Source organism: Eublepharis macularius, chromosome 2, assembly GCF_028583425.1.
Source record: "Eublepharis macularius isolate TG4126 chromosome 2, MPM_Emac_v1.0, whole genome shotgun sequence".
NCBI lineage: Eukaryota > Metazoa > Chordata > Lepidosauria > Squamata > Eublepharidae > Eublepharis > Eublepharis macularius.
Window position 1 is genome coordinate 70142802 of NC_072791.1, and position 15895 is coordinate 70158696.

Genomic DNA, 15895 nt, shown 5'->3' on the forward strand with positions numbered 1-15895 from the left:
TGTGACTCGTGTGTAGGGTTATATATAGAGTCAGTGTTTGACTCTATCAGCCTGCCAAATTCGATGCAAATATTAAAAGTACTTAATGAAGGAAAACTTTGGAGATCTTAATGTGTCTGGCCTTTTTGTTCCAAGAACCCAGAAGCTTCAGAAGAAAAGAATAGAAGTGAGGCGGTGGCAGCAGCACCCAGGAGTGTTGTGGAATATGCCAGTTCTCCACCAGCCCCAAAGAGAACCCGTGAGGACAGCAGCCTTGTACCTCTCATCATTCCTGTGTCTGTACCAGTGAGGAGACTGGACTCTCAAGATGTTGGCAGGGAGAAAGGTGAAGAAGGAAAGTTTCAGAGGTTCATGACAAATGACCGTGGCCTTTCTGAAAGCAAACCTTCTGTAATAGTCACTAGGAGAAGGTCCAATCGCAATTTGAACATGGACATGTCTGCTCAGGTAAGGCTGTTTTCAGAATTTTGTGGGAAGGGGAAAATAATCCTGTGAACTAGCTAAAGGAATCTTTCTGCCTCTACCTTATTAGGTCTGGGCACATCTCTGCTAAGTCGGTTGTGATTTGCTAGCCTTTTTTCTTTTGGTGTGTGCCACTAAGGCAAGGAAGTCTGTGTTGTTTAGCTGTAGGTGGAAGGGTGGGTTACTAGTCAGATTATCCTTACTCAGCAGTAGGTTGTAATGGATTTTGACCTTGAGTAATCTCTTGGGACTGTAATGACGACCCACGTGCATCATGTGTTCTGTTCTCAAGACCCTGGAGTATATTTTGATTTTCTAGCATTGAAAAGGGATTGTAATCCTGGTCCAGAATGGTCTATACCTAGCGTTCTCTCTGCCACCTGGTGGTTTATCTGTAGGGCGTGTTGGCTTTTGTTTCATCTCATGTTAAAATGGCAAACCAGTACCTCCTGTCAACTTGGAAAGGGGAAAGCAAGGCTCATCGATACAGAATTTATTTTTAATTATACAAACAATACATTTTTTCTAAATTCTCCAGATTTTTAGGGTACCTTCAAATATTACAGCTTCATACAGAGAGAGCACTTTGGAAGAGCATGTTTAGATTGTGGTGTGTGAAGGTGTACACCTGTCTTTCCATGTTTTTTTCCTTTGCAAAAGTGCTTTCCCTACATGAAAGTCATACCTAGCAGTAGAACATGAAATTTTTTTCATGCTTACATAAATTGTGCATACAGTGGAAAACCATAGCCAACTTCACTCCAACTAGCTTACTTAAGCCTTGGTAGGGTGGGCAGTTGTTAGATGGATTTTTTTTTCTTTGTTCGTTAAGCATTTCTATGCCACATTTTTGGGGAAATTCCAAACTCCAAAACCATTTAAACAAATAAGACAGACAAAAAACACAAACCTATGTGGGCCTGGTCTTGGTCCACCAGGCTGCCTTTTGTGTCTCTTATGCTGTGATATTATATCCTCTTAGTTACTTAGCCCAGAACATAAGTCTAGGCTGTTTTGTCTGTTGTTGATCAAACTGTAATTTCCTCTTGTTTATTCTGTGAGGCTGTTTGAGTCTGTCACCACAGCTCAGTGAAAAAAAATCACAAGGTGAATGTATTTAGAGAAACCAAGAAGCAGAGATGGTGTTGTGACTGTCTTGGAGTGAATGAGTAGAGCCAGTTAGAACCTAAGTTCTGAAAGCAAAGGCTGGTCTGTTTTTTTTTTCCTTTAAAGTCCCTTGTTGGTGGTGCTTCATAAATACCCTCATAGGTTAAAAAAATAAGCATTTATTGATGTAAGCTGTGACTTGTTTCTGTTTGGCTTATCTTTAGTTTTGAGACATAAGCAAGCTATCAGTGCAGTCCTAAGATCACTTTTCTGGGAGTAAGCCCCATTGAGCAGACATCAATAAGATTTTGAGTGAACTTGTTTAGGATTGCTCTCTATAGCATGAGCAGTGAGAAGTAAAACACATTTTTTTTTTTGTAGCATGAAGGTGCTGTTCCAAAAGAAGAAATGGAGGGGTTTGCCCGGAAACCAAAGCAACGGCCCAGGCCGGAGCCTCTCTTCATTCCACCAAAAGCCTTCATTGCTCCTCCAGTCTATTCCAACATCACACCGTATCAGAGCCACTTACGCTCGCCTGTCCGCCTGGCAGATCAGCCTTCTGATAGGAATTTTGAGCTACCTCCTTACACTCCCCCTCCAATACTCAGCCCAGTGCGAGAGGGCTCAGGGCTGTATTTCAATGCTATTCTTTCTGCGAGTGGTAACTCAGTTCCGCCCCCCATGACTCCTAAAAGTTCACACAGGACTCTGCTGAGATCCAGTAAGTTTCTACATCTCTCTTTGGGGTTTGGGCGGTGGGGGAGGGTAGAATGGGGAGAACATCAAAGTTGGCAGGGGAATCATGACTGCCATAAGTTTGAGAATTTCTTGGCAAGGGGAATACAGATCTGGCTCAGCCATTGGCATTAAGATGTATGCGCACACTTCCTTCGTTAGTAAATTGGGTTGGAACAGTAGCTAAAGCTGCATCGGAAGGGGTGCTAGAAAGCAAAAATGTGGCAAAATGGTCTCAAGATTTTTGTTCTTGCTCTCCCCCCCCAGTCCCTTATAGGCAGTATCATTTGGCAAAAATGTTTGTATGGTAGAGAGAATAAGTTGAACATTTCTTAATAAAGACCCCAGACAGAACAAAAAATGTACTTCAATAATCGGCTGTCAGCTAGATCCTACTGAAAATGAAAAACCTTGGCGGTTTATTGAACATGTCACTAGCCACAAAGAGAAACAATCTATACTTTTAAGTATTTCCTTTGGGAGTGCAGGGAACTGAAGCAAAGACACCTAGGAGGAAAATCTAAGAAATCAAACATTGTAAAATTTGACTGTATATGCCAATTACAGTTTCCTTTTATTTTTCAGTGCCACTGGAGTTAAAAATGACCCGAGCACTATCAGTTTATACAGTTTCCAATTGTAATTTGCAAAATGTTGCAGGTGGTAGGGTTAGTGAAACACTGCAGGTCAGTTAAGAGTAATTTTGGTTAGTGGTTAAGAGTGGCAGAACTTTAATATGGAGAACTGGGTTTGATTCCCCACTCCTCCCCTTGAAGCCAGCTGGGTGACCTTGGGTCAGTCACAGCTCTTTCAGAGTTCTCTCAGCCCCACCCACCTTACAGGGTGATTGTTGTGGGGATAATAATGACATACTTTGTAAACTGCTCTGAGTAGGCATTAAGTTGTCCTAAAGGGTGGTATATAAATCGAATCTACATCATCATCATCAAGTTGAGGTAGACATGAAGTGTAAAGTTACAGGAGATTGAAAACCAAACTAGCTATCTTTTCCCACCTCTTATTGTCAGTTTGACTCCATTAGCTCTATATTCCTTGAGTGGAAGTTAAGAAAGTGAATAAACTGTTTCATCTTTATTTGCAGATAGTGCAGAAGTCACCCCTCCTGTTCTTTCAGTAATGGGAGAGGCTACTCCAGTCAGCATTGAACCGTAAGTATCAATTAAAAATAAGTACATGACAGGTGCCTAGCTCAAATTGGCAGAGCATCTTTTCCTGTCCACTTTAGGGGGAACGTCTCAATGAGAGTTAAGCCAGATATAAAATGTGTGTTAATTTTCCCCCCCAAAGAGAGGAACGGGGTCACTTTCCACTTCATCCTTCTCCAGCTGCTTCCCCTTACATCAGAGCATATCCTGCTTTATGTCTAAGTCCAAACTTTCCTTGGCTGCATGCACACTTCCTTGGATGCTGAGTTATCGTTGCACTCAAACATTTGCAACTGGATTGTGCTGTGTGAACAAACCAGTCCAATTGCAGATGATTGCTATAGCACAATATCCAGTGATGTGTGGATGCAGCCCTTGATGAAGTCTTGCCTCTTCAGAGATTGTGCAGTTGAGATTCTCCTATGACGAGAGGTTAACCGTAGTCTTGTTCATAATTTATCAACTGAATAAGGTTTTTGTGGACCACTTAGCAGTTTCCATTAGTAGGTGGCTCTCTGTCACTCATCATTATTTTAATTGACTAACTAAGATTTGCTTCTACCATTGCCATTCTGCCATCCTACCATTCATGTAGATATTATACAAGTCGAAACAATTAACAATTAGCAAACAGTATACCCTATAAATAAGAACTAAAGTATGTTGTATAAGCTACCTGAAAGACCTTGCTATCTTACCACTATCTTATGCATAAAAGTCTTAATCTCTTTCTTCATATTCTGTGCACTATGACTCTAATGAATCCTTTGCTGTTAATCTTGTATATCGCAGTCTTACAAAGTACTGATATAACAGTCATCCTGCCAAACACCTGAACTCTACATTTAATTACATACAGCAGTCTGCATTCCTCTTAAGAGAAAGAGAAGCTGTTGATAGAGTCCAGTAGCACCTTTAAGACTAAACATGTTTACATTTACTAGCAAAGGAATGTTTTGGTTGCCTCCCCGCTAATTGCATCTTGTCCCCTTCTGATATATGTCCCCTTCTCTCCCCTTTCCCTCCTCCTCTTCTGTATTTGACCAGTTTGTATCATGCATCTGACGAAGAGAACTTGATTCTCGAAAGCTTATGCTACAATAAAATTGGTTAGTCTTAAAGGTGCTACTGGACTCTTTTTGATTTTGCTACTACAGACTAACACGGCTAACTCCTCTGGCTGTTGATAGATGCGCTCATGCAGTTTATTCTTCACTGTGTAATGTATGAATGAGCTCAATTGTATGGTTTACTTTCTATTTTTACTAGAGCCCAGGGATTTCTCCCCATGCCATTCACTGCACTCTTGTGGATTGCAGATACCAGACTCAAGTCAAGATGGGGCAGAGGCATTGCAAAGCATTTTCTTTGCACCATCTGGCCTCACATCTGTTAGATAGGCAACAATTGTATGTGCATTTTAATAAGAATAAAGAATTTGAAACTAAGGAACTATTAGGAATCCTGTGTAGGGGGACAGTATCTCTTGAATATCAGATGGTAATGATTAAAGTAGTGTAGATACGTATAGGAGTGGAGAGACGTAGGTTCAAGTCTCCATTCCACCATGGAAGCAGATCAGGTGACCTTGGACCAGTTGCTGTCTCTCAATCTAACTTCTTTCATGTGGTTGTGAAGATAGAATGGAGCAGGGGAGAGTAGGTGTACTGCCTTGAGTTTCTTGGAGGAAGGGTGGGATAAACATTGGGTAGATGCTGATTTCTGCTTCCTAATACATTACATGACAGTGGCTAGTTCAGAGTATAATTAATGTGTTACTAAATTGTTCATACAGGATAATCCTAAACAGATTTACTTGGAAGAAAGTCTCACAGCATTCGGTGCAGACATTGCCTAATAAGTGTCCTTTGGATGGCAATCTTGCAGCCTGATTCTAAGCAGATTTATTTGAGTACATTTATATCCCATTCAGCGGGTCTTATGCCTGAGTAAACGTATATAGGGGGCACCCTTAAAGGACCCATGCTTTTGCCCTAGTCCTAAGGGCTTCAAATGGAGGAGGGGGCTAGACAGAAGATGCTGCACTTGCAAGGATCCTCCCTTCCTGGCTTGCTTCAGAGACGATCAGACCTCCGCACTAGTGCCTATGGAACATGGAGGCAGAGAGAGCAGGAGCCATTTCTCCATCCAGCGACGCTGCTGGTGTGCAGCTTCATCCCCTTGGTGCAGCTTCATCCCCTTGGTGCATCACTAGTACTGAGCAGCAGGGCAAAAGTAGGCTTGGGGTAAGATCTCAGGAGCTACCTTGGAAGCTACAAGGCAGTGGGGTCATAGCTCCTCCTGACCTCAGAGCAGTGCTTCTCATTGTTGAAGGAACTTACACCTCTGCCAGCTGTACTCCTGATGGTCAGGCATGGCACTATGATTAGTGTTCTGGTATAACATGATGGAGAAGCTTCATCAGATGCAATCCAAATGAACACCACAGTGCAGCTTTAGGTCTTCATACAGAATGCATCTGCAGTTCCTAATACAGCAAAGGAACCTGCTGTGTGACTGGGCTTTTTTGTTGGGACAGGGGCTGTGGCTCAGTGGTAGAGCTCTTGCTGTGCATGCAGAAGGTTTCAAGTTCAACCCTTGGCATCTCCAGTTAAAAGGATCAAGTAGTAGGTGATGGAAAAGAGCTTTACCTGAGGCCCTGAAAGCTGCTGCTGCTGCTCAAACTAGACAGTGTCAGGCTAGACTCCATATAGAGCAGCTTGATGTGTGTTCAGTCTGTGCATGGAAACTTGCCTCCTTGTGCATATTTTCCTTGCAAGGGCTGGAATGCTTCTAAGTTGTCGAGGGTTTTTAATACCAAGAAGTGACACTGAATGTGAAGAGTGACTGAGTTTTGTCCTAATTCTTCCCTAGTCCAGCTTTATCTCCTTAGGTCCCTCAGTGCCTTGCTGCACTCACTTAGAAGGAGAAAAAAAAATGGTTACTTACCTCTCCTTCTTTTCAAGATGAATCAAGAAAGCAAAAGGGGCATGCAAGAGAACAATCTGTGTATTATCCTAGGCAACAGCTGCTGAAATCAGCAGTGTAGCCAGTCTCCAGATTAACAGAAGGTTATCCGCCTGCCATTCACACTAACACATGCAACTTGGAGTGTTCTTTATATAACATATTTTTAGCTTTGCAGTGGTCATATGATGAGATTCAGCTATACTCCCTGGAGATGGCAGATTTCAGGCCTTCTGCTAATTACACATATTTAATGCAGAAGCAATAGGAACAGGAGAACCCCCCCCCTAAATTATTTTTGTATACCTTTTAAAAAGACTCATAAACTCTGTGTGTGTATGTATTCATGTTATTGATGTTAAATTTGAATCCCGTCCTTCCTCGAGGGAGCTCAGAGTGGTGTGAAATGAACTTGCTCAAATTAGCAAGCTTTGAATTTAGCAGAATATTGAATCTCAAATTTCCACTCTAGCCGCTGGCTCACAGATACAAAACAAAATTATGTTTTAACTGGGGCTTTGAGCCTTCCACAACTTTTGTTCAGCGAGTATGGAGTGGGAAAAGGAAATTTCTGTGATTAGCAGTTATATAGAGGAAATTTCTGTGATTAGCAGTTATATAGAGCCAGAGAGCCAATGTGATGTAGACTAGGAGCTGGGGGGACCCAGGTTCAAATCTCCACTCTGCCATGGAAGCTCATTGGGTGATGTTGAGCCAGACATACACTGTCCGCCTAATCTACTTCGTAGGGTGGATTACAATGATGTAAGCAGCTTTGGATCCCCATTGAGAAGAAAGCAGGGTATATGTGAAATAATAAATATAATAGTATAGATTTGTATTGTTGGTTCAGACATAAAACCAAAGTAGGTAGTTTACTTATACCCTCCATCCTTCCCACATGTGATCAGAACTGATTAGTGACTTCTGATTCTGCTCATACCTTAAATTGCCATTACATCCAAACCAGCAAACTCTGAATTGAACTTCTCCTCCAAATCAGCTTCAAACCATGTTTTGGAGAACTGAAACCATAGATTGTTGGCATGGATTGAGCTAAACTACCCACGTGTGCAAGGGGAAGAAAGCATGCAAGCACAGCACTTGTTCAAGCAGTTTCAGATGGTGGTTTAATATTGTATCAGAGCAAACCCACACATACTTGCTTCGGGTGGCTTTTAAATCTTGGTTCTTCGTTGTTTGCATTATTATTCCTGTGACTGTTCGTCTTACAGGGTGGCAACTCCTGGCTGTCACATCATGACCCACTATCTTAAATGAATATTTATTTTATAGGCGTATCAACGTGGGATCCCGGTTTCAAGCGGAGATCCCACCTCTTAGAGATTGGTCTCTGGCAGCTTCTGACAAGCCCAAGGCAGAGCTAGTGTGGCAGCCATGGGAGGAACTTGAAACCAATGCATCTGTCCAAGAGAATGGTAAGAAGCTTTGAAAATTTGAGTTACAGTGATAAGCAGCAGGGGTGATTGGTGTGTTGTTTATCTTTTTATGAGCGCATATTTGTAAACTTGCTGTATGGTCCACCATGCTGTTGTTCATTGATCCAGTGTAAAGGTTAAGCTCACCAAACATAGGAGGAGATAAGATAGAGAATAGATCTGACAGCTAGAGAAATTGAAAGCCTTTTCTTTCTCCTAAACTATTCATTTCTATATTTTTAACCTTGCTTTCCTTGCAAAGCATCTTGCAAACAGTAAAAACTATCAATATGCATCATTTAAAAAATCAACAGACCAATTGAATCGGTCATTCTTTTCAGTTAAATCCTTAACATTCTGCTGCTAACTCAATGGATTTTCAGTAGTTTCTAAAAAGAAAATAGGATTTTATTGGGGCTTCTTGGAGAGGGGCCACCACAGAAAAGACTCATTATTTAGGTGGGTTTGTAACCTAAGATGCCCATGTACCATACATGATAGAAATCACATTTTTTTCCCATCTGAAAGAGCCCTCTACACTGATAACCCTGAAAAATACTTTAGTGTGCGGTGAGACATATCCTAGCTGCTGCTGCTGCTGCTGCACCATAAATTTTCCTTTGTCTACTTCCTACACTTATTTTATGGGAACGCTTACATTCCGAATTTGTGTTTTGTAAAAAATCAGTTAGGGGAAAAATAAATCCTGTCAGTATTGATTTTATTTATTTAGATACCCCACTTTTCTGCCTAATAGAGATTCAAACAGCTTACAACATTGATCTCCATGCCTCCATTTTGTTCTCACAATAACCTTGTGAAGGGTGTGACTGACCCAAGGTCATCCAGGGAACTTCCATGGCAGAGTGGAGATTTGAACCTGGATCTCCCAGATCTTATTGAGATGATCTAATGCTACACCTTCGTAAACTTTTATTTATTAGCCCTATGGCATTGTTTATAGAAATGTCCTTCTATATGGAAAAGCAAAACAAATACTTGCAGTCAATACCTGATAATCTCAAAGTTATAGCAATTTATTAAATTTTATGTTCTTCCGTTTCCCTTACCACATATATTGTAAATACTGCCAAGGCAATTGATATGCTGTCTCGAGCACATGTTTATATTCATACTGTTTATATAATTATAGGGTTATATATTTGTTTTTTTACTATTGCATATTGTTGAAAAAAAATCAAAAAGAAAAAAAAAGAAATGTCCTTGACTTAATCTCACACTGTTTAATCCACCTTGAGTCTCAGTGAGAAAGGCAGACTATAAATGAAATAAATAAATAAAATACAATGCTTGCTGCTCTTACAAACTAGCTGTTTTTTCTTGAGTCATTCAAACTGATATTCAGATGCACTAAACATTGGATTCTATGCCTTGAAACTCTAAATTGTGAGAGCCAAGCATATGATGCGAATTGGATTTAAAGGTAAGGGTGCAAGGAGCTTTCCAGTGGCAGAGCTCACCTCTTTCTGCCAAAGCTAGGCTCTTTGAGACAATGGAAAGGTCCACCATTTGCAAAAGGGAACCTTTTGTATCCAACCTGTATTTACTTAAGTTTTGGAATATTCTTGTGAAATTTACTGTTAACAAAGCATTTTACCTGCTGAATGGCAAACTAAAGGATTCTCTGAGGGTGGGGGAAATGCACTGGTGCTGCATTTGAGAGCATCTCTTCAGTCACCTTAAATTCTATGACAGCTTCAAAATGCTGCCATGCAATGCAAATGGATTCTTGGCTTTTCTCCCTCCCTGCCTCCTTTGGTCAGCCAGTTAGTGCTTAAAATGACCTAGAGGCACAGTTTTCTTACCGAGTGAAAGAGTTCGGGCTTCATGCTGCTCATTATGCATGCCAGTATATTTGTCCTGTTCTATGTAAATAGGACAGGCAGTGAAATCATAGTGGTAAGATGCAGGAGGCCTTAGCTGATCCTAATTGGAAGAAAGCAGCATTAAAGCCTGGGAGTGGTTCATCCCCCAGGAAATGGTGGTGGTAGTCTGTGCATAACTAAGATTAAGGTGGAAATTGGGGCATCTCTGAATGGACGTTTTGGTTCTTTTTTACCTGCCTTATTTTTTTTAATTTGATGCTTATTTCATGATGTCACAGTGGAAAATCTGCTGACTGCTGCTTGCTCAAGTATATTTCCTGGAGGTGGTACCAATCAGGAGCTGGCATTTCACTGCTTACATGAAGCAAAAGGAGACATTTTGGTAAGTCTCCAACTGTTGTTGCTGTATTTGACTGGACTTGGGAGGTCGGTTATTATTGATTGTAGTAATACTAATTGATAGTAGTGATATAAGCCAAACTTATATTGCCTTTTAGGCTTTCACTTTCTAGCATAACTGAAGTTTTGTCCTGATAAACTTCTTATTGTGCATTTCTTTGATGCCCTTGGTGGAGGGGTAGAATGTTCCTTTGGTTCCCCCATTTTCCTTCCACAGTTGATAGTAATCTGCCTTCTGGCCCTCACATTCTTAGTAGTGTGTGGTAGGTTTAAGCCGTGTGCTGCTACTGTCTGTTTTTGTCAGAAGATTGCTTTATTAGCGAACAAAGTAAAAAGGTAAAGGTGCAAGCACTGAGTCATTACTGACCCATGGGGGGGGGCCTCACATCATGACGTTTTCTTGGCAGACTTTTTATGAGGTGGTTTGCCATTGCCTTCCCCAGTCATCTACACTTTACCCCCAAGAAACTGGGTACTCATTTTACCGACCTCGGAAGGATGGAAGGCTGAGTCAACCCTGAGCCGGCTACCTGAACCTGGCTTCCACCGGGATCGAACTCAGGTCATGAGCAGATCTCGGGCTGCAGTACTGCAGCTTACTACTGTGCGCCACAGAGCGATTAAAGAAGAAATTAATAAAGAGGAAGCTACAAAACTAATGCATTAGTGCAGCGTAGCTATAAAGCTTTATTTTGTCATTCCATGTGGAAAGTATCAAATAAAACAGCCTCCCCTTTTCTGATTATAGTATAGGATTAAATTCTTATGGTTTTAAAGGGTTTTTTAAAAGTGTGTTAGCAACTCCGGTGATCTTTGGAAAAGTGCATGAATGGATTTAGCCATTGATTATGTGCTTGCTTTGGAAAGTTGTTTAGTTGAGTAAACTGAATGATTAAATATTGGTTGTTAACTAGCTGTGCCAAACATCATTAACTGAGGCACAGTCTCTGTACTTGGGTGTGCTAATAAGGATTGCTGTCAAATGAGATTTTGGTGTAGGAGAATCAAACATTTAGATTAGACATAAAATACTAAATCCAAGTTAGAAAGGAGTGGGGGGAAATAATCTACTAGATAAGAATGTTTAGACCTGGAAGATCTGGATCTTAGTCAGCCTTGCCATTCATAGGGTGGCATTTGGCAAATCAGTGTCCCTCTATCTCAGTTACCTGTAAAGGTGAGTGAACTGAGGCAGAGGAACATTTAACTTGCCAAGTGCCATGCTGCTAAGGCCTTCTACTTATGGCTGAGAGTATGAATAAGGATTTCACCTCTTAAAATAATAACCAGGACAGAAGGGTAAATAAGAGACATGTAATTTCCTCTAATGCTAATAGTTACACTCTGGTTATGATACACTCAGTGCACTAATACTGGCTTTGCATGTTGCTATCATTTTTTTTCTGTGACATAAAAATGTGACTGCTCCTTTGGAACCTACATGAAAAAAATTGTTACAGGGATGGTTAAACAAGCCTAATTCACTCTGAACCTCAATATTAGGCTGAGCAGTAAATGAAACACTTGAGATAAATACTGGAGATCACACTTTGTGACAAGGTAACTGTTTACCATTTTGTGTTTTGTTATAAAACCAATTATTCTGTATGTTTTATCCCATAGGTTGCTCTGACCAAATTGCTGCTGAAGAAGACTGTGTGGTCTCCAAACCACCCACTGGCAGACTATCACTATACAGGTATGCTGAAAACAAGGACATGGGCATGGTGGTTTTTATTCCTCTTCTTCTCGACTCCGTCACGTACCACCTACATATGAAGCCATGTTGATCCAAGGAAGAGCAGCAATACGGTAGCCACTCTTACAGTGCAATCCCAAGAGGAGTTACTCCAGTCTAAGCACATTGAAGTCAGTGGGCTTAGACTGGAGTAACTCTGTTTAGAATTGCACTGTTCGGGGTTGTTTAGGTGCTGCTCTTCTATTTCCTTCCCCATCCATCTTTGTACACGTGAAATTGGGCCAAACATGAAATTCACAGGTTTCCTCTCCACTCCTTGTTCGCTGGAAACAAATCCATATCCAAATTTAGAGATCTATCCAGTAATGTGTGTAATTTGGTGCCAAGGTACTAACAAGGGCCATGTCAATTCATCACTTGCTTCATCGCACATGGTGGTTTTCCCTGTAGAACTAAAAAGCTTTCAGCGTTGTCTTGGAGTATCTATGACAACTTATGCTTAACTCACAGCTCACTTCACTACAGCCTGCTTTTAGAAATGGTGCTAAATATATTGCGTATTGGATACACTAACAGAATTAATAAAAGAAAAAAACAGACACGATTGGAAACAAAGATGGATCCCCTTTTATAGGTGGATTGAATTAAAATACAAAATAAGAATTTAATTATAGTTTAGGAAGATAGGACCCAAAATAGCGAGAAAAGAAAATGATTATCAAAATTAAACAGAGTAGACTTATAGAAATAATAGGCTAACAGTAATGAAAAGACTACACAAATACAATTGAACTGTAGAGATGGAGTGTAATATATCGTATAAATATGTATTAATCCTGTAAGATTTGGTTTGATCTGTTTGTAGGTTGATTTGGAATTAAAACTAATAAAGCATGTTATTTAAAAAAAGAAATGGTGCTAAATATATTGCATGTGTCTGTGCATCTGAGAGGGGAAGGGAGAGAAGACATATACTTTTGAAAATGAAATAGTGTTATACTAGAGGTATGTGCATTCACATATTTACATGTGCCTTAGCTATGCTTCATTATTTGAAGCATTTTCATCCAACCCTGCATACTTGACAGCTTCAAGCAATGCAGCACAGCAAATTAAGGTGGGGCAGCAGGGTTTGCCTTCCTGTGCTCTTTGTTTTCTATAGATAAAAGAAAGCATAGACTCCCCCCCACACACACACTCCTTAGAGAGGGCATGGCTCAATAGTAGAGCATCTGTTGGGCATACATATGGTCCTAGATTCAGTTCTCAGCATCTGGCAGTAGGTGATGTGAAAGACATTGGCCTGAGACATTGGTGAGCTGCTACCCAAACTGACTTTGATAGACCAGTGGTCTGATACAGCATAAGGCAACTTCATTCGTACAACATATGTATGACTAGATAAATTTGTCAGTAAATCCCTGTGGATGCCTGTCATGTCCAGCTGGCCCTAAGACTTGGAATATAGCCATTTTTAATTAAAATAAGAGTTTCTAGAAATGCTCCTATTTGTGATTGGAATGACTTATTTTATGTGTTGGCTGGCTTCTATACTCCAAAAGGTCACCACTTGTTCAACAATTACCATTGTTCCTTAGAGAAAATTTTCTAAGGCCCTCACCAGATGATCATTTCTGTTTTATTAGGAGAATTAGGTTCAGACTTCCCCTCCCTCTTGCCCCCCCCCAAAGTTGCACCTGGCATTACTGCGTCGTATTTGTATGGTCCCTGGATTAAAAAGGAACCCAAGAAGAAGCTAACAAATGTAAGGAATACCAAAGAATCAGCTAATTTTTGTAATTGTTTTATGGCCTGAAAATGACTATGAGGCCTTTTGAAGATGAGCACTTCAGTGCCTTCCTGCTTTGTACATTTCAAAATGTACTATTCATTCACTTCCATAAGAAATAAAGATTCTGTTTTTTTTTAACAGGTCCCATCCCCAAAAAAGTTATTTTAACAAAACTGCTTTTGGAGGTCATGGAACTTATAACATACTCTGCAGCCTGACCTCGGCTAATTTGTGTGTGTGGCACACACACACACTAGCATATTTGAGAAGAGAATATTACCCATATCAATGTTGTGCAAACTGATTGGAGACCACAGTTTGTATTGTGAGATATGCTGTTGAAAGAACAGCATTGAGAACTTTTGGAACATTCCCTGAGAATTCTGGCACCCTTTCCAACCTGGGATCTCTTCAGTCTTGCATTTGTCCTCAAACACTGACCCCTCTGTCCAACCGTTCTTGATCATATTGGTTGACCTGCTCTGATGTCACAGTGGAACTTGGCTAGCAGAAGTATTTGATCCCTGTTGTTGTTGTTGGCTAAGCTATTATTAATGTTACGAAAAAGACTGAGTAATTATAACAGAGCCTTGTTAAGAAAATGCACACAATTGTGTGTCTATTTCTGAACTTGGCCCCAGAGTGTGGATCAAAAAACGGGCACAGTGGGACCAGATATGGGTAGGGGAGATATTTCTACAAGAATAATCTGAAAAAAGATTAGAGAAATTGTGGGGTTTTAAAAATTGTTCCAAAGGTAGAAATAATGTTTGCATGCTCTTGTGTAGATAACCACAAAGCAGACAGACGAACTTAGTCTTGCAACACATTGCAAAAATCCTTTCACTGCCCCTGCAAATGCACAGGTTTTGCACATTGGGGGCTTATCATCACTGGCAACACCCGCCCCCCCCCCCCAGCCGCCTTTTGTTCCTTTCTTCATGCACTTTAGCACTGTAACAGATATTTTTGGAATTTTAATAGAAATTGGTGATAGATTGCTGTAGCAATTATTGTTTTTTAAGACTTCGAAAAGACTTCCAGTGGCTTAGCGAGGAAAAAAGATAACTGGGACGATGGCTTTTACCAGGGGCTGTTGACTGGAAAACGGCAGTGATGCGGGTGGGACTTTTTTCAAGGCAGAAAAATATGCACCATTCCTTCTATACAGCATGCTGTCATGCTTAGATAGCATCATTTCCAAAAGGACTTGAATTAAGCAGGTTTGAGAGAGCGCATATTAAGAACAAGGAAACCAGGAAAGAGGACAGTTACAGCTCATTATCATGTGGGAGCACAAAAAAAAAAGGCTCAGCTTTGGAAGTCAAGTTAGAGAAAAACTACCATGCAGAAGCAGCTTTAAGCTAGTTTGGACATAGAGGGAAATGAGCCTATAAACTTCTGCTCAATTCCATATGTAGTTCGGCTTGCTTATTGCCAAAATATTAGGTAGGCCAGTTAAAAGAAAAATAATTAAAAGGAAAAAAAAGTTTTAGAACATTTTAAACAAAGGATAGTTTGTCTGCCTAACAAGGCACTTTAACTGGCATTTACCTAAAAGAAGTGGACAGTCAAATAAATGAGAAAACCTTTGGAAAATCTGATATTAATAATATCAAAAACAGTTCAAATAGGGTAGTAGAAGATGCTGATTTAACAGTGAAACCTTGAACTGACAGGGAAGTTTAAAATGTGTTATGGTGATACATTCCACCCTCTTTCTTCGCAGGATCAGATAGGTGGAGTGTACAGGAAAAGAAGCTTTTCAATAAAGGCATTGCTATCTACAAGAAAGACTTCTTCCTGGTCCAGAAACTTGTGAGTTGTTCATCATTTACCTTGCGCATTGCAAAAGAATTGATCTGTGGAACAGATGTCGGCATCATTAGTTTGTTGGCAATGTATTCTTCAGCCTCTGTCTGAATGCTTCAGTATTGTTGTGTTATGTGATAAAATAGAAATGTCACAGTCATCACAATATCATTTCATAGGAGACGTTTTATACAGAAGAGGGCTGGATGCTGTCACAAATGAAGGGTGGTGTGAGAAGCTTATTTTGTCCTTGTTTGTATCATGGCAAAATCATCTCTTGTACCATACTTTGTGTACTTGTGCCTTTTTTGTACTTTGAGATTATGTTTGTGAAAGCAGTCACAAACATAACATAGATGATTCTGGTGTCTTGAGGTTGGAATGTATATTTTAAAATATTGGTGGTAGACATTTGGGAGGAAGGCTTGTACTTTAGTAAAAATTGGGTCCAGTAGCACTTTAAAGACCAA

General features: G+C 40.4%; 1 protein-coding gene across 3 annotated transcripts in view; it reads left to right on the forward strand.

Moving 5' to 3' along the window:
- MIDEAS (mitotic deacetylase associated SANT domain protein) overlaps positions 1 to 15895 on the forward strand; it is a 78791-nt gene that overhangs the window by 46886 nt on the left and 16010 nt on the right. For all 3 annotated transcript variants that reach the window (XM_054970656.1, XM_054970654.1, XM_054970657.1), the window contains exons 3-9: positions 136 to 447; positions 1951 to 2290; positions 3407 to 3473; positions 7734 to 7876; positions 10002 to 10105; positions 11746 to 11821; positions 15343 to 15431. In XM_054970656.1, the coding sequence (XP_054826631.1) occupies positions 136 to 447; positions 1951 to 2290; positions 3407 to 3473; positions 7734 to 7876; positions 10002 to 10105; positions 11746 to 11821; positions 15343 to 15431 (1131 nt within the window). The remainder of the gene's footprint in view (positions 1 to 135; positions 448 to 1950; positions 2291 to 3406; positions 3474 to 7733; positions 7877 to 10001; positions 10106 to 11745; positions 11822 to 15342; positions 15432 to 15895) is intronic.